This window comes from Ovis aries, chromosome 3 (genome assembly GCF_016772045.2).
Source record: "Ovis aries strain OAR_USU_Benz2616 breed Rambouillet chromosome 3, ARS-UI_Ramb_v3.0, whole genome shotgun sequence".
NCBI lineage: Eukaryota > Metazoa > Chordata > Mammalia > Artiodactyla > Bovidae > Ovis > Ovis aries.
Window position 1 is genome coordinate 93523950 of NC_056056.1, and position 19630 is coordinate 93543579.

At 41.4% G+C, this 19630-nt stretch overlaps 1 protein-coding gene across 22 annotated transcripts in view; it reads left to right on the plus strand.

Moving 5' to 3' along the window:
- Positions 1-19630, plus strand: part of DYSF (dysferlin) — a 225552-nt gene that overhangs the window by 179662 nt on the left and 26260 nt on the right. For all 22 annotated transcript variants that reach the window (XM_042246330.1, XM_060412345.1, XM_004006065.5 and 19 more), the window contains 3 exons: positions 9565-9663; positions 15428-15553; positions 15868-16023. In XM_042246330.1, the coding sequence (XP_042102264.1) occupies positions 9565-9663; positions 15428-15553; positions 15868-16023 (381 nt within the window). The remainder of the gene's footprint in view (positions 1-9564; positions 9664-15427; positions 15554-15867; positions 16024-19630) is intronic.

Here is a 19630-nt window from a genome sequence, read left to right on the forward strand (position 1 = left end):
CAAAGTAATGCTTAAAATTATCCAAGCCAGGCTTCAACAATACATGAATAATGAATTTGCAGATGTTCAAGGTGGTTTTAGAAAAGGCAGAGGAACCAGAGATCAAATTGCCAACATCCGCTGGATCATCAAAAAAGCATGAGAATTCCAGAAAAACATCTATTTCTGCTTTATTGACTATGCCAGAGCTTTGACTGTGTGGATCACAATAAACTATATAAAATTCTGAAAGAGATGGGAATACCAGACCACCTGACCTGCCCCTTGAGAAGTCTGTATGCAGGTCAAAAGCAACAGTTAGAACTGGATATGGAACAACAGACTGGATCCAAATCGGGAAAGGAGTACGTCAAGGCTGTATATTGTCACCCTGGTTATTTACCTTATATGCAGAGTACATCATGAGAAATGCTGGGCTAGATGAAGCAGAAGCTGGAATCAAGATTGCCGGGAGAAATATCAGTAACTTCAGATATGCAGATGACACCACCCTTATGGCAGAAACTGAAGAAGAACTAAAGAGCTTCTTGATGAAAGCGAAAGAGGAGAGTGGAAAAGTTGGCTTAAAGCTCAACATTCAGAAAACTAAGATCATGGCATCTTGTCCCATTACTTCATGGCAAATAGATGGGGAAACAATGGCAGACTTTATTTTTTTAGGCTTCAAAATCACTGCAGATGGTGACTGCAGCCATGAAATTAAAAGACGTTTACTCCTTGGAAGGAAAGTTATCACCAACCTAGACAGCATATTAAAAAGCAGAGACATTACTTTGTCCACAAAGGTCCATCTAGTCAAGGCTGTGGTTTTTCCAGTAGTCATGTATGGATGTGAGAGTTGGACTATAAAAAAAGGTGAGCACTGAAAAATTTATGCTTTTGAACTGTGATGTTGGAGAAGACTCTTGAGAGTCCCTTGGCCTTCAAGGAAATCCAACCTGTCCATCCTAAAGGAAATCAGTCCTGAATATTCATTGGAAGGACTGATGTTGAAGCTGAAACTCCAATACTTTGGCCACCTGATGCAAAGAGCTGACTCGTGTGAAAAGACCCTGATGCTGGGAAAGATTGAGGGTAAGAGGAGAACGGGACGACAGAGGATGAGATGGTTGGATGGCATCATGAGGACATGACTTTGAGTAAACTCTGGGAGTTGGTAATGGATAGAGAGGCCTGGCGTGCTGCAGTCCATGGGGTTGCAGAGTCGGACACAACTGAGCCACTGAACAGAACTGAGAAAAAAAAAGACAAATGAACTTACTTACAAACAGAGACTCACAGACTTAGTAAACGAACCTATGTTTCCTGGGGGAAAGTGATAGTTAGAGAGTTTGGGATAGTCGTATACTTACTGCTATATTTCAAATAGATAACCAACAAGGACCTATTTATAGCACATGGAACTCTGCTCAATGTCATGTGGCATTCTGGATGGGAGGGAAGTTGGGGGGAGAACGGATACATGTATATGGTTGAGTCCCTTCACTATTCACCTGAAAACTATCACATCGTTGTTAATTGGTTATACCATAATACAAAATAAAAAATTAAAAAAACAAAAATAAAACTGTGAACTCTAGATATTTAAGAGATCTAATCTTAATTTTGAGCAGCTCATTCATTTAAAAAGAGGAAAGATTGAAATATACATTAATAACAAAGCAAAAATACGAAAAAAAAGTCATCACAAATCTCTGGTTCTTGCTTCCTCTCCCTCTCTATACGTTCATCTGTTCTGTATATAGTATGAGAAAGCTGAAAAGGACATCCTTTTAAACCTATTTTTTTAATGGCACATTATCTGCTTTAGGAAATTTAAAAACCAAGGGTCCAGCTTTCCCACCCCTGGCTGTTTAGGCATTCGTATATCCATCAAATATTTACCGGCCTCCAGATACATGCCAGGTAATGTTCTGAGGGTTGAGGACATAGTGTTAAAAAAGATAAAGATCTCTGCCATTATGGGACATAATAAACAAGAACCTAAATGAAATACATAGAGCGAGTGTCTGATGGTGATAATTACTAGGGAGAAAAAGTTAGGAAGGGAGAATGAGAATTGCTGGGAGGGTGATCATGATTTAAAATAAGGTGCGTAAGGAGGGTAAACATCACATTTAGTCAAGACTTGAAGGAAGTGACGCAGTGACCCATGGCTCGATCCGTGGGAGGAACAGAGCTCTTCCTGGGAGGAGCCCGAGAGTGCTAGCAAGGTTCATGGACTGGGTGGGCCACTGGGGTGGGGACAGCATGAGTGAAGCCCAAGTGGGAGGACATGAGACGCGGGAGGTGTGAGGGGCTGGTATAGCTTGTTGTTTTCAAGGGCTTTGGCCTTATTCTGAGTGAGCTGGCAAATCATTGGAGGGATTTGCTCAGAGAGGCGACGTGTTCCGATGTGTGTGGCTATTGTGTTGAGAATAGATTTTGGGGCAAGAGAGAAAGCAGAGAGGCCAGTTAGAAGACTGTTGAGATAGTTCAGGTGGTGGGGACTGAGGCCATAGAGATAAGGGAGAAGCAGTCTGATTCCAAATGTGTCCTCTAGGGGGCGCCAATAGGATTCGCTGATGGATGGAATGTGGGGCGTGAGGAAGAGGCCGAAGCGACTGTGGGGGTTTTGGTTCAAGCATCTGGAAGGTAGGAGCTGTACTTGCTTCTGTGAGGAAGACTCTGGAAGGAGCAGGTGGGTGGGGGTGATTAGGAATTGGATTCTGGAGATGGCACATTCAAGAAGCTTATTAGATGTCCAGTTGGAGATGTTAAATAGGCAGCTGGAGTTCAGAGGAGTCAAGCAGGTTGGAGAGAGTCATGTTGGGTTCCTCAGTGTATATGTTACTAAAGATGCCAGACTCCAGGAAAATCCCGGGTGTTGAGAATGGATGGGGAAGAGAAGAGGTCTGAGCATGGAGCCTGGGGCCACTCAAGTGATCAGAGCTCAGGTGACAAGGAGGAATCAGCAGAAATTGAGACGTATGGCCAGTAGGGTGGGAGGACCACGGCTATAATGCTCTGTAAGGCAAAGGGGATATTTCGCAGACAGAGGAGTGACTGCCTACATCAGATACTACTGCTGGTTGACTAATGAGGCCTGAGTCCTCGGTGACCTTGACAGTCATGTTTTGGTGGCGCAGAGAATGGAAAAACAAGAGTTAGAGACATGTGTAGACAACTCTAGATGTTCTTCTGTGAAAGGGGAAAGAAGATGAGAACCAAAAGTGGGATTGGAGAGTTTTCTTTTTGGAGAAGGCAATGGCACCCCACTCCAGTACTCTTGCCTGGAAAATCCCATGGACGGAGGAGCCTGGTGGGCTGCAGTCCATGGGGTTGCTAAGAGTCGGACACAACTAAGCGACTTCACTTTCACTTTCATGCATTGGAGAAGGAAATGGCAACCCACTCCAGTGTTCTTGCCTGGAGAATCCCAGGGACGGGGGAGCCTGGCAGGCTGCCATCTATGGGGTCGCACAGAGTCGGACACGACTGAAGCGACTTAGCAGCAGCAGTGTTCCATATGACACCGATGGGAATGATCCAGGAGAAAGGGAAGTGTGATGACAAGGAGAGGATGAAGAAGATCACATCCTTGAGGGGTCAGAAAGCATGAGTGCAGGGGTAGCCTTGGGTCAGGGTGCACGTGGAGTCACTTCATAAGCAGGAGGGAAGACAGGTGCGATGCCAGTATTGGTGTGCTTGTGGAGGGGTGGGGTGGTCTCTTCTGATGTTTCTGTTTTAAAAGAAAGAGGAAGCAGGGTCACTGGCGCAGAGTGATGACAAGGAGGAGGTGTAACAGGGCTGGGCAGAAAGGAGAAGATATGGAGAGCTGGTGTGTTCAGAGGAAGGAGAGCGAAGACCCAGGGAGCTGAGATGGAGTGGATGACAGCACTGGACCCCTTTGAGGCTGTGACATGAGCTTGGAGTGAGACCAGCCTCTGGTTTGCTCTTTTTAAGCTGCATTGGATGTGATGGGAAAGAGCTGGGTTTAAACCTAGGTTGGGTTGGCCAGAAATACAATGCAGCAAGAGAGGGCCCAGGGAATTTACAAGTGGGGGAGGGCAAAGGGGCAAAATATAAACTAGCTAGGATGTAAATTATGATTATGCAACGTGTATGATTTCTGTCAAGAATGAGGGCAATTGGAAGAGGATTTCCCTGTGGGATGTGGGATAAAAAGGGGACAAAAGTCACTGAGCAGCCAGTCAGCTGGGTTTACCAGGGGTTAGGAAGGTCACTGGCTCTGCTTCTCACCAGTGTGCTTAAGGAGAACCAGCCATAGAAATCACCTGGAACTTACAGCTGAGAGTTCTTAGGGAAAGTTGAGTGTGGTAAGACTTAGGTCCTGTTTGGTGGTCAGTTGCTAGTTCTTCAAAAATTTTTTAAACTCTGATTTCTGCTTTTGTTCTTTTAGAGGTTATCTGCTTGTGTTTTACCATCTGTTCTTTTTTTATTTTAACAGCTTTTTTTTTTTTTGAGATAATCCACATGTACAAGCCCCTATTTAAAGTGTGCAATTTAGTGGTTGTTAGTTTATTAACAGAGTTGTGTGCTCATCACTCATGGTCAGTTTCAGAATGTTTTCATTATTCCAAAAAGAAATAATATACCCCAAGAGCAATTGTCTCCCATTTTCTCTCAACCATTAGTCCTACTTTTTGTCTCCATGGGTTTGCTTATTCTGGATATTTCATGTAAATGAAATCATGAAATATGTGGTCTTCTGTGATTAACTTCGTTCATTTAGCATAACGTTTTCAAGGTTTATCCACGTGGTTGCCTCTGTCAGTTCTTCACTGCTTTTTGTTATCAAATAATGTGCCACTGTTTGCATGTATCACATTTTCTTTATTCATTGATAGACATTTGGATTGTTTCTACTTTGGGGCTTTTATGAATAATGCTGCTATGAACATTCATGTATGAGTTTTTGTGTGGACATAAGTTTTCATTTTTCTTGGAGGAGAATTCCTGGGTCGTATGGTAACTCTGTTTAATCTTTTGAGGAGCTGCCACCCCGGTTTTTGAAGTGACTGCAATACTTTACATTTCTACCAGAAGTGAACGAGGGTTCTGGTTTCTCCGCATCTTCGTGAACACTTTTCATTATCTGACTTTTTGGTTATGGGCATCCTAGTGGTGTGAAATGTTCTTTCATTGTGGTTTCTGTTTGCATTTCCTTGATGGCTAATGATGTTGAGCATCTCTTTATGTGCTTATTAGCCATTTGTATAACTTCTCTTGAGGAAAGTCTATTTTAATCCATGGTTCATGTTTATTGAGTTGTTTGTCTTCTGATTTTTGGACTGTATGAGTTTTCTATATATTCTGTTTACAAATCCTTTACCAGATACACACAGGCATATATTTTCTCCTGTTCTGTGAATTATCTTTTCATTTTCTTGGTGGTGTGTTTTGAAGTATCCTGTTGTTCTTTGTTTTCAAAAGGTTTCAGCTTTAAAATTATGTAAGGAATACATGTACACAATGAAAAATTATAAAACTTTAAGTGATACACAAAATAAAAGAAGTAAAACATTTGTAATTTTATCATCCACAGATAACTGCTGTAAACATTTGGGGTTTGATCTTTTAACTAAAAAGAATTCTCATTATTCAGTTTTTAACTTTTTGTAAAACTCATCATCAGTTGTGAATAACTTTTCATGTCAGTAAACATTTTTACAACATCATTTTTTGTTGTTGTACAACATTTAATCACATGGATGTACAATTTACCCCCAAAATCTCCTTATTGTCAGATGCTTAAATTGCTTTTCCCTGTTATCAATGTAGTAAGTCTTTATACTTTATCTCCCTTCTTTGAATAGATTTCTAGAATTGGAGTGAGGGATCACAGTGTAGGCACATTTTTAGGGCTATAGAAGCATGCAGCCCGGTTGCCTTCTGGGGAGATTGTGGCCAGCTATGCTCCTGCAGGCAGGGAGAGAGCCAGTCCTTGGCCAGAAGCTAACCTGCTCCACATAAAACAAGCAATACTGTTGTTGGTAACACTATGTGCTAGGCACTATCTAAGCACTTTATGCATATGACTCATTATTCCTCACAACAACTCTATCAGATTGGTACTAGTATTTTTCCATTTTACAGATGAGACCCTTGAGGCACCAAGAAGTTTTGTCCAAGGTCACATAATTAGGAGTGACAGGATTTGAACACTGTGAGAGCCAGACTCCTTTCTGGAAGAAAGCCTGGTACTGTTAAGTACAATGCTGGCTGTTGCTTGAAGATAGTCTTTGTAATGCAAAGAAAGTTCCCTTTTATTCTTAAATCATGAGAGTTTCATTTAGAAATAACTGAAGAATTTAACAACGTCTCACATCCCCTTCTTTTTTTGCCTATTGTAGATCAGAGATTGGCAAAGTTTGTCTTAAATGGCCAGATAGTAAATATTTTAGGTTTGGGGTCATAGGGTCTCCATTACGGCTACTCAGCTCTGCTGCTGTAGTTCAGAGGCAGCTACAGGCAATATGTAAATGACAAAGCCAGGTGGCTGGCTGCTGGGCCATAGTTTGCAAATTTCTGTTACAGATGATCACTAGGGTTTTCTCTCTTTGCTTATTCATACTGAGTCACTCCTGCCTTCTGGAATTATCCAGCCTGACCAAGCCAGATATACTGCTACAATCTACTCATTAGTATTTTTATCTAGGATACTTACCTCGTGATTCAGGAATGGGACTGATGTGTGTGTGTGTGTGTCCTGGTCAGCCTTCACAAAATGAATGGGGGAAACTCACCTTTTTTCTGTGCTGTGCAGTGATCATTTTTTCTTTGAAAGACTGATAGAAACTGCCTCCAAAGAAACCACCTTGGGCTGAAGTCTTGGAGGTAGTTCTCTGAGATCTCTCCCACTTTCAGAAAGTTATCTCTTCATATTTCCTATTACATTTGAATCAATTTTGGCAGTTTGTATATTTTTTAGAAAGTTACCTACTTCATCTAGATTTTCCAAGGTTTTTCCACTGATTTGAGTGTAGCAAATCTCTTAGTATTTTTATTCTCTCCATAATATCTTATTTGATCTTATTCCTAATGGTGTACCTACTTTTTAACATTAGATTTAATAAATAATCTAATATTTATTTTATTGGTCTTTTTGAAAGTTTGCTTTGGGATTTGATAATCAGTTACAATATTCTCCATCAATCTACTCACCATTTTCAAATTTTAATCTTCCTTTGATTTTCCTTTTTCTAACTTTTAAAATGATCAGATTATTTATTTTCATTCTTTTTGTATACGAGCAAGAATATTTAAGACTGAATTTTCCTTTGAGTACAGACTTAGCTACTAAATTTTAAGGCATAGCCCTCTTACTCTTGGTATTTTCTAAGGACCTGTGATTTTAGTTTTGTTTTTTTGTTTGACTCAGAAAAGTTTTAAGAATACATCTTTAAATTTCTAAAAGGTTGGGATTTTTGAGTTTCTCATTCATTTCTAGTTTTATTATTACATTGAGATCAGAGAGTGTGGCTGATAATGGATTTATTCCTTGGACTTTATTGACATTTGCTTTGTGGCTTTTAATTTTTTTGAAGTGCTCCAATGGTACTGGACAAGAAGGTATAAGTTCCGTTTTTAGAATACATGGTGTTTGTCTATTTAAATGACACTGTTAATCATATTACTCAGATTCTCTGTTTCCATATTCTTCTTTTAAAAAATTTACTTGGTTTTTCAAGACTGAGGGAAATGTAATAACTTTCCCACAACTATTGTGTTGCTGTCATTTCTTTGTACAAAACACACTGGTTGTTATCTGTTTATGCCTGACTCTGAGCCTGAGTCATAAAGGCAAATTTTGAAGTATCTGATCTTGGGAAGGAAAGATAGACTTAGGAAGAAGCAAACAGCTAACGTGAATTCCATTCTAACCATTCCTACCTCTGTGTACATGTTTGCCTGTGTGTTAGCGTGTGTACTTTGCGGTGTGGGGGGTATATGTGCATTTCAGCATATATATGTCTCTTGGGCATGAGTGTGTAAATATGTTCTTTCCTGTGTCAGTGATTGTATGAGTTTGACATGTGTGTCTATCTGTGTTTATTCATCCCTCACATCTTTTATTCAAATTGGACTTAATACATCAGGACTGGTGTCTGCGTTGCTGGCTTTTTTGATAGTGGTTAAAACCCTGAAAGCTCTGCTACTCTGTATCTTAACCCATCTGAACCTCTTTTCCCCTCTCTGGCTGCAGAAGATCCTTCTGGTAAGTTGGTCAGACAGAGACTCTGTAGACTCAGCGTCGCTCTGGTGTCCACTAGTGCTGTGTGTCTGGGTACCACATTCTGGCCACACAGACGATGTTAGGGCCATATTTCCAGAATGCGTTGAAACTCTGAGAACCTCACTTCACCCTCTCCCCACTGTACCTGTTCAGGTTCCATTGGCCTGCCTCCAGCCTGAGTCACCCTTAATAACCTAGAGCTGGATGGGCTAGGCATTGGTTTAAAGGGAGCACCAGCATCCCCAGAAACTCATGATGGAATTCAGTTCATTTTGTAGAATCAGAGCAGGCTCCTGGGAGATCCCTTAGTTGACCGCCTCATACAGGGGAGAAAAGCAGGCCCTAGAATGGGCTTTCCTGACACCTTGTCCAGTGCCCTTCCCGTGGTACTGGGTGAGCTTTACTGGTACCAACAGCACAGACCCAGGGCCTGGGCCTGGGTAAGATTTTGGTGGAGTTCCAGGGAGAATGACGATCCTACCTTCAGGGAGCTTGCTGACTCCCTGTGCAACGGGACACCTGGACAGGACACAGCTGAAGGAGCATTCTAGACACAAGAGCCAAGAGGGCCTGCAGACACGCCACGTGCAGGAGGAGTTAAAAATGGGGTGACACTAGTGTGTGCCCCAACATACCCACCCACCTCTACCCACAAATATAGACATGTGAAGGGGCAGAGAATGTGTTGTCCCAAACTTCCTTTCTTCTCACCTCGTTTCCCCCATCTAGCACTGTATATCTTTTTAATAATGGGCACTTAGCATTTGTTGAATTTCAGGGGCTCTGCCCTGATTTGACCTTAGGGGAGGCTAAGTTCTAATTTTGGAAGCTTTTATTTTTTGCTGGAGTCTGGAGGTTGGGGATCAGAATAGTTCTTTGGTGTCTTAAGTTTTCCTGGGTCTACTGTAATTTTTTAATAAATAATATTTTACTGACATTTCCTCCCAAGGAGTTATCCAACATATGGTCTGAGTTTAGCCTCAGTATACTCCTGGAATGCAGGGGGGACTGTGATGAAGAGCCCACTTCACAGAAAGGAAAAGGAAGGCCCCAGGAGCTTAACAGAAGCACATGGTAAAGGTGGGGCAGAGCCAGGGTGAGAGCCTCTGCTTCTCAACACCAAGCAGGTGTGAAGACCTTTTTCCTGACTGTGCAGTTGGCTCCTAAAGAGGCAGGGAATTCCAGTTCTTTGCTCTTCTGAACTCACCCAGCAGGAGAGATTTGTGGTCCAGGCCAGCCCATCACCCTTGCTTGGTGTTCATCCAGAAGAACCTTGCTTGGCAAGTTCTGTTTCTGAAACTGTTTCTTGTTTTCTACCCACTCAGGAGGAGGAGTTCATTGACTGGTGGAGCAAATTCTTTGCTTCCATTGGGGAGAGCGAAAAGTGTGGGTCCTACCTAGAGAAGGACTTTGACACTCTAAAGGTAAGCCCTCTCCTCAATGTCCTCTTCAGTCCAGTGGTCCCTGGGCACCAGGAGTTGCAACCAAAAGATAATATACATCTGTACATATATGTTTATGGGTGACAAGATGCCTGGGATCTGCTTAACTTTCTTAAATGCTTAAGAAAAGTAAGGATGAGTTATTTAGATGATGTGGGTTGCCCTCTGATAGATTTTAAAAATATTAAAAATGATCAAAATGGCAAAATATTGAATTATTAAAGCTTGAAGATGAGTACTCAGGGGTTTGTTATACCCCTGGGGTTTGTTATTTCATCTCTTTTAAAGTTATTTGAACTTTTTTTATTATAAAAATTTTCCATGAAAATGAAAAGGAAAGTCAATGTGAGAATGTGAGAATGTACCTCTGACTCCCCCACCTCTGCAATTGGGATAGAAATTACCCAGCACATATAAAAATATGGTAAACTCTGTTTCTGTGGAAAAAAAAAAACCCAGAGCCTCAAGAACAACACAAAACCAGGAGTGAGTCAGCCAAATTCTGGTATTTTGAGGAAATTCCACAAATATGGTTATACTTTTTAAAAGCAGACTCCTATTAAAAAAGATAACCAGAGGTGACTCAAAACTGCTCCTTGAAGAAAGTTATACAGTGTCCTGGAAGAGGTTTCCGGGTAAAATTCAGGATGCTCAGTTACACTGAATTTCAGATAGATAATGAATAATAGTTTATTCGAATCTGAAAAAAAATATTGAATTCAAAATTCAAATTTAACTGGGTGTCCTGTATTTTCACTTGCTAAGCCTGGCAGCCCTTCCTAGAGAACAAGAGGGGCAAAGGTTGTCAGACGCGCGAGAAAACCCCAAGGAGCTCCCTAAAGGGGACTGGATGAAGGGAGCTTGAGGGTCATTGAAGTGGTGGGTGGTCACTCTGGAAGGCCATCTCACAGGGTGGCAAGGGCTGCCTCTGGCACACTGGAGGCCCCTGTGTGATTGTACCTGGAGACCTGGAGGGGCAGAGATGAGCCTCAGGGCACCAGCGGTCAGAAGGCTCAGGCCTTCCCAGGCCGCAAGTCCTTTGTTGACTTGGTAGGTGGGTGAATGAGGCTGGGCAAAGAGACAGAACTATTTGTGTACCAGGAAGAAGGCCCGACACATTAAGTCTGGCATGTGGTCCTGTGGCCTTGCCAAAAGAATGAGAAAAGCTATGTAAGAATGAGGACTCCTGCCAGGGTGGCCCATGGCCCAGGCACCCTCACGGGTTCCTTAGACGCCGGATGCTGAACTGGCACCCGGCCCACCTCTCTGAGGAGAGGAGATCTGAGGAGATCTCTGAGGAGATCTCTGGCAGTTTCCAAGTGAAAATGGGTTATTTAAAAACAAAATGATATTCAACCTGTTTCTGGGGAGGAAGCAGACCTGGAAGAAACATTGATCCTTTAGGGACTGTTAACCACCACCACCAATATGGGTCTTTGAAAAATAGCGTTGTAGCATTATGGAGAGAATGGAGTACACGGTGGGTAAGGGAAACAAATCATATTTTGGAAATCACTTATCATAGAAGGGAAAAGACAACTCATGGTCTCAATAGGGAAAGATAGAAAACAAAAGATACAGCAAGAAGGCATAGAAGAAACTAAATCATATAAAAACACAACAGAAAAAGAATAAATGCTAGCTTTCCTATAAATAAAAATGGGCTACACTCTTTTACTAAGTGATAAGGACTCTTAGACTACAGCAAAAGTAAAATTTCATTATACTACCTTTCAAAGACACTTCTAAGGCAATACAGTTTAGAATGGCTAAAAAAGCAAATGTTTTGGCAAACAAAATAAGTGCAAAGGGGAAACAAATTGAAACTAAAGTCAAAAGCAAAGGAAGCAAAATGGAGTGTTTTGTATAAATAAAAGATGTACGTCTTAGTGCAAAAATTCCAAACGTTAATGTATGGAACAGTAAAGCTTAGAAATCCTTAAAGCAAAAGTGGATAGGAATAGATAAAGTAATAAATGTGAAAGTATGAAATTGCAGAAATTAAAGTTGCAGTGGAATTTTAATGTACCTTTTTCTTAGATGAAATAGGCAATCAATAAATAAGGAAATGAAAGATATGAATAACAAGGCAAACACTTTCTAAGCTACATCGAGTAGCTTTAAAATAGAGACTAAAAATAATTAAAAATTAGAAAATACATTTTTCCTAATGCTCAGAGAACACTTACAAAACTTGATCACATATTAGTTTAGTAATAAGTTACCCCAAACAGAAATCATACAAGGCAGCTTTAAATGCACTAAAATGAGAAATTAATAACAAAAGTTTAAACAAAAAGACCAACCACTTGGAAATTTAAAAAATATTTTATTGGGACTTCCAGTATGAACATGCCTGCATAAGTCAGCGTTTTTCCCTTTTTCTCTTGGAAATCATTCAAACCCACAAACTTCATTTTCAGTAAAAGTTGGAAACAAATAAAACCCGCAGACTCCAAAATACATGTAAGGGCTGTCCAAAGGCAACTGAGATTGGGTAAAAGCCACTCGGCCGTAAATGAAGAGAAGATGCACGAAAATGATGAAAGGTCACGGTGGTAGCAGACTTCAGAAACCCTCATACTTCCTAATGAAAGAATGCTGATAATTACTTAAGACAGACTTTGTGGACTCATGGGGACTTATTATCTGTTCTCTTTACTTTTGTGTGTGCTTGAAACTTTTCATGACAGTGAAAAATATAAAACATAAAAATTATATTCTTTGCTCACAATAATGGACATGGGAAATTTGGAGACAGGTTCAGGCTGGTGGCAAAAGCCTCTTAGATCTGGTTGGGTTCAGAGAAATAAAGAAGGTGGAGTTACACAAGAATCGCATGGATGAGCCATATTTATAGGGAACAGCCTGCCTCTGTTGTGGGAACTAAGGAAATAACTGGTCAAGAAAATTCAGCCCATTTAGTGACAAGCAATAAGAAAAGAAATAGTACAGAATTATTTTAAAAATCTAAGGAAAAAAGGAAAGAAACTGTAAAACAAAACTTAACCAAAAGAAGAGGATATATACCCACCAGTAAAGGTTCTCCAAGGAGCAGATGAGATGAAAGAGTTCGCTGTGAACTTTTTAGAAACAGGGCAGTGCGAATGCAAGCAGAAATGAAAGAACTCAAGGGATGAGGAGCTGAGAAGAGGTGAAACGTGAGCAAGTAGGATCCAGGAAAGAAGAAAACTTGAAATTGGAAGGAGCATGGCGCAGAATGGCCGCGTTGGAAAACACAGGAAGGGGCGCAGGGGACAGAATGACATGGAAGTAAGTAATTATAAAAGGATGCCGAGAAAGTGACAGATATTAGTAGTCAGGGAAAGGATATCCAACATTTGCATAATTGGAGTCTCTGAGGAGGACAGCCAAAACAATGAAAGTAAGCAAACAGGTAATAGTTTAATAAAACTTCACCAGAACTGAAAGAATACTCGAATCTGCACACTAGAAGTTCTGCTATGTCAGAACGTCAGAAAAGATTGACCCAGACTGGTCAACTCTGGGACATATTTCCAGTGTAGTTACTGAACTTTAGAGATAAAGAAAAAAACCTTTGAATAGCCGTATCTTCTCCCTCCATAAAAATTTAAAGAATTAAGAAAAGGAAATAAATCAAAGTGGCTTCACTTTCTCTATGGCATTTAATTCTCAAAGACGACAAAGCACCATGTGTCAGATCATCACAAAAATAAAAGGTGACCCAGAGGTTTGACATTCCGGCAAGCTGCCCTTCATGCATAGCTGCTAGACACACAGGTATGCACATTGAGGAGCCAGGTAGCACGGCTCCCAGGAGCTTGTTTCGAGGGACTCCTAGGGGATGAATTGGAATAAAGGATGAAAGAGGATGGGACAGAGTAAGGACACTGATAGTCGTATTATAGACATAGGAGAATTGACAGATATTATTTAAAACTGCAAATCACGAAATGTGGAAATAACCTCAGTGTCCATTGACTGATGAATGGATAAACGAAATATGATATATACACACAACGGAATATTATTCAGCCTTAAAAAGGAAGGAAATTCCGACACATGCTACAACATGGGTGAGTCTCTAAGACATTGTGTTCAGTGAAATGAGCTAGTTGCAGAAGGACAAGCATTGTATAATTCCACTCTAGAATACCAGAGTAATTATTATTAAGAGTGTTATTAGCCTGATTGAACCTGGTGGCTTGAAAATAGAGACACCCCTATGGCACATTTACACAATTGGCATATATACACTACTGCGTATAAAAATAGATAACTAATGAGAACCTACTGTCTAGCACAGGGAACTCCACTCATTATTCTGTGGTGACCTAAATGGGAGGGAAATCTAAAAATGAGGGGATATTTGTATAACTGATTCACTTTGCTACACAGCAGAAACTAACACAATATTGTAAAGCAATTATACTCCATAAAATGAATAAAAGCAATAAAAACTGACCAGGTAATAAGCCATAAGGAAAATCTTAACAAAGTTAAAATATGGAAGCACCACTGACAATGTTTTCTGATTATAAGGCCCTAAAATTAGAAATTAATAACAAGCTCAAAAGTAAAAAAAAAAAACTTCTATCTGAAAAATTAAAAAGAAAGCAACTCTCTTCTAACAATTCTTGGTGAAAGAGAATATATTGAAAAAAACTGTGGAATATTTGGGAAGCAATGATAAAACACTGTATGTTAGACCTTAGTAGTTACAGTTAAAGATGTATTCAGAGGAAGCTTATAGCCTTGAAAACTTACGTTAATTAAAACAAAAGGCTGAAAACTAACTATACATTTAACTCTTAATTAAAAAAGTAAAAATGAGACTATTATTATGGAATGCCAAGAAAAGGAAAATGAAAACATTATATATCAAAATAAACGGGGCAATGCTAAGGCAGTAGCAATTTTAAGTGTTTTCCTTATCGGAAAAGAGGGGGCAAAGTAATTAAAATTTCAACTGAAGAAATTAGAAGGAAAAAAAATGCTTAAAATAGTATGAAGAAGAAGATAATAAAACTAGAAGCAGAAATAAGCAACTGGGTGTGGAATCTGCAGATATGGAGGGCCGACTGTCCTGCTGGTCAGTTTCAGATACACCAATTAAGCATGCATATTAAGTGGGTTAATCTCACTATTAGTTATGTACATTTTATCATCTATATTAGAAAACCACTGCTTCATTTAAATCTAAGCACTACTCTAACAAGTAAAAATCATTGGCTGTTGAGAGGAGAGAAATTTGATTCACTGCCATTTGGACATCCTGGGCAGTCAGCATTTTGCTGACTTGTGAATTTTCTAGAGTTCTGTCTGTGATGTTCCAATAAAAAGTTAGTTAACTTTTCATTTATGTGTTTGACTGTGATCTTATTCTCAAGAAATGCACCACTCATGTAGATGATGACTCCTGGGTATTCAGAATATTGGATTAATCAGAAAACCCTGTTTTTCAATGGCGCTGAACAAATGTCTTCCTTCTGTTTTCCCCCCTCTCTCTTGCTCGTCTCATCTCCATGACTTGCATCCTTTTCCTCTCCTTCTCTGCCTCTATTCCTGGTCCCCCCTCTTCCCTCCACCCACCCCCACCAACCTGCCCTCCTCTTGGCTTTTTTTCTCGAAACTGCTTCTGGTCCCCCCGCCGTGTTTCTTTCTGTCCCTTCTGTTATTGAACTCTGTCATGCTTCCTTTTTCCCTGCTGTCCCTCTTCTTCTCTCTTTCCCTTGTCCCCCTCTCTCGTCCCCACATGTGGCAGGTCTATGACACACCCCTGGAGAAAGTGAAGGCCTTTGAGGGCCTGTCTGACTTTTGTAATACATTCAAGCTCTACCGGGGCAAGACTCAGGAGACTGAAGACCCATCAGTCATTGGGGAGTTTAAGGTAAGTCCTTTAGGACATGTCTCTAGCCCAGGGGTCCCAACTATGGAGTAGCAGCAATGAGTGAAGGAGGGGCAGAAGTACCGTAGGAATATCAGTAATGACCCCAGTGCTGAGATGTGGCTATGTGGGTGATGGAGGTGGTGGGGGTGGCGTTGATGCTGCTGATGCAGAATCTGATGGGGGTGATGGGATTGCACTGGGCTTCATAATCACAGTGGTGATGACTCTGACAGACTTGGGAGTAATGGATGTAGTGCTGAGTGTCTTGGTGACAATGATGATGAAAGTGAAAACTGACCCCTCCTTCTTTTCAGGGACTCTTCAAAATTTATCCTCTCCCAGAAGACCCAGCCATCCCCTTGCCCCCGAGGCAGTTCCACCAGCTGGCTTCCCAGGGGCCCCAGGAATGCCTGGTCCGTGTCTACATTATCCGAGCATTTGGCCTGCAGCCCAAGGATCCCAATGGGAAGGTAACATCCCCGGAGCTCTCACCTCCCCTAGAATAAATGGCAGGCTGGGGTATCAAGAGGCTGCAGAATTTGGATATAATCTTTGCCCCAGGGAGTTCACAGTAAGTGGGAAAACAAACATATACAAAATTGAGATGTTACGGTGTTGGAGTTCTATCAAGGCCAAGTGCTCCAGGAGGTCAGAAAAGCCCAAAGGCAGCACCCAACTTTGGGATAATAAGGAAGACTTCCTAGAAGGAATAGAATTCTTAAGGGTTGATGAAGTTTTAATAGGTGGAGAGGGAGAAGAAAACCATATTTTAGGAGTTAAAAACATTGGGAAAAGTTTGGGAGCAAACTGCTTAGCATAGGTTTAGCACAAGGATAAGGCTTAAGGACAAGGGACCTTAATGGTGTTGGTGGGACTTTCAAGGGTGGGGTGGGAAGGCAAAAAGGAGGGACGGAGCATGATGGGCAGCTGTGCTGGCCTGGCCATGGTGGAGGCTGGAATAGAAGGAAAACTAAATAATCTTGGTCCTGTCTTTATACAAAGTTTTGATGTTTTGTTCATCATGGACTGTTGGTATTTATTTTATTTTATTTATTTATTTTTTGTTTCAAAAAAATTTTTTTTTAATTTTTATTTTTACTTTATTTTGCTTTACAGTACTGTATTGGTTTTCCCATACCAATCAGCCACGGGTGTACATGAGTTCCCAATCCTGAACCCTCCTCCCACCTCCCACCCCATATCATCTCTCTGGATCATCCCCGTGCACCAACCCCAAGCATCCTGTATCCTGTATTGAATATAGACTGGCGATTCGTTTCTTACATGATAGTATACATGTTTCAATGCCATTCTCCCAAATCATCCCACCCTCTCCCTCTCCCACAGAGTCCAAAAGTCCGTTCTATACATCTGTGTCTCTTTTGCTGTCTTGCATATAGGGTTATCATTACCATCTTTCTAAATTCCATATATATGTGTTAGTATACTGTATTGGTGTTTTTCTTTCTGGCTTACTTCACTCTGTATAATAGGCTCCAGTTTCATCCACCTCATTAGAACTGATTCAAATGTATTCTTTCTAATGGCTGAGTAATACTCCATTGTGTATATGTACCACAGCTTTCTTATCCATTCATCTGCTGATGGACATCTAGGTTGTTTCCATGTCCTGGCTATTATAAACAGTGCTGCGATGAACATTGGGGTACATGTGTCTCTTTCAATTCTGGTTTCCTCGGTGTGTATGCCCAGTAGTGGGATTGCTGGGTCATAAGGCAGTTCTATTTGCAATTTTTTAAGGAATCTCCACACTGTTCTCCATAGTGGCTGTACTAGTTTGCATTCCCTTGTTGGTGTTGATTTTAATTTTTAAAATATCACATTAAAATGTTTATCTTGATTACTAAAGTTTTTGCCCTTCCCTTAAATTTTATGCCTGAGTTGGGCACTGCCCTGACTTACTCTAATCCTGACTGTTGGTGAAGGAGTGGGACTGAGGGAGAGCCTGAGTCTGGAGCTGCAGGGAAATGGGGGCAGGGGCAGAGTGTTGTTGGGAAGAGAGAGAAAGAGGAAGAGGTGGGGCAGAGTGAGGGGCGGTGGGGTTCAGACGTGCAAGCTAGGGTATTCACGTGTCCCTTTAGACAGGTGCAGGCCTAGCCTGTGTCCTGGGTTGTGGGAGGGCCCTGGTGTCCCATCCCTGCGGCCCTGCTCTTCAAGGCGAGAAAAGCTCCATTGCCCTGCTGGGAGATCACAGAGTCGGATGGAGCAGTCCCAGCCAGGCACCATCCACGGCCTCCAAGATGTGGTTGTGGTCAAGTTCCTACACCTCAGGCCTTCCTGGTGCCGAGACTGACCCAAGCGCTCTGGCCCTGGCTGCTTCTGAGGCTAGTTGAGGGAATGCCGCTGCTCGTAGGAGGCTGGGTTGGGCTGAAAACATCCGGCCATTTCTCTCCCTTTCTATCGGCTGAGGCAGAGGTCACAGACAGGACCCCAGCCTGGCCCCGTCACATATGTCACTCAAACTGGTGTGTTTTTTGGGGTATGAGCCTGGACCCCACTCACCCTGTCCTAAGGGGGGAGTGGACTGGGAGTGTGGAGGACTTGGGCACCCCATTTCCACTGCTGGAGCAGAGGCTCAAAGCGCGTGTTGGGGTGGTGTGCACGATGGGGCTGCTGGCCTGGCAAGTGGCAGCTGCTTCTTGTTTTTGTTATTTTATTGTATATTCTTTTATTTATGTGATGTTAATGAACCTTTAGTCTATAGTAATAGAAATTAGTTATAAACTGGAATCAAGATAGATGGGAGAAACATTAACAACCTCAGATATCCAGATGACACCACTCTAATCACAGAAAATGAAGAGGAATTAAAGAACCTCTTGATGAGGGTGAAAGAGGAGAGTGAAAGACCTGGCTTAAGACAATGTTAAAAAAACGAAGACCATGGCATCTGGCCCCAGTACTGCAGAAAAGGTGGAAGTAATGACAGATTCCCTTTTCTTGGGCTCCAAAATCACTGCGGACAGTGACTGCAGCCGTGAAATCAGAAGGCAATTGCTTCTTGGCAGGAAAGCAACGACAAACCCAGACAGCGTGCTGAAAAACAGACATTACTCTGCTGACAATGGTCTGTATAGTCAAGGCTATGGTTTTCTCAGTGGTCACGTATGGATTGTGAGAGCTGGACAGTAAAGAAGGCAGAATGCCAAAGAACTGATGCCTTTGAACTGTGTGGTGCTGGAGAAGACTCTTGAGAGTCCCTTGGACAGCAAGGAGGTCCAACCAGTCAATCTTAAGGGAGATAAACCCTGGATATGCAATGGAAGGACTGATGCTGAAGCTTCAGCTTCAGTATTTTGGTCATCTGATGCAAACAGACGACTCATTGGAAAAGTCCCTGATACTGGGAAAGATTGAGGGCAGAAGCAGAAGAGGGCATCAGAGAATGAGATGGCTGGATGGCATCTCTGATGCAATGAACATGAACTTGGGCAAACTCTGGGAGACAGGGAGGGACAGGGAGGCCTGGCGTGCTGCAGTCTGTGGGGACATAGGAGTTGGAAACGACTAGTAGCAACAACAATAGAAACTAGAATGGTGGTTGCTCATGAGGTAAAGAGTGATTGGGTGGAGGAATGAGGAAGCTTTCTGGGGTGACTGAAATGTTCTGTATTTTGAGTCATGTATTGGTTTGTTGGTTACACCGATACACACACACACATATATATATGCTCTGAATATACTATATATATATCAACTATGAAATATTATTTCACTAATGCATATGTATATATACTATGCATATACATGATATATATGTATATGTTACAATGTATATTATATATACTATGTGTATATAATATGAATTTATATACTACATATGGGCTTCCCTGGTGGCTCAGATGGTAAAGAGTACTACTACATATACATTCATCAAAACTCATCTAACTATATGTTAAGATTGACATATATTATTGATATAACTTTTATGGTAATTTAAAAAATGAGGGGAAAATGCTTAGGCTAAGGGCATGGTTTTAGAAAAGGTAGAGGAACCAGAGATCAAATTGCCAACATCTAGATCATCGAAAAAGCAAGAGAGCTCCAGAGAAACAT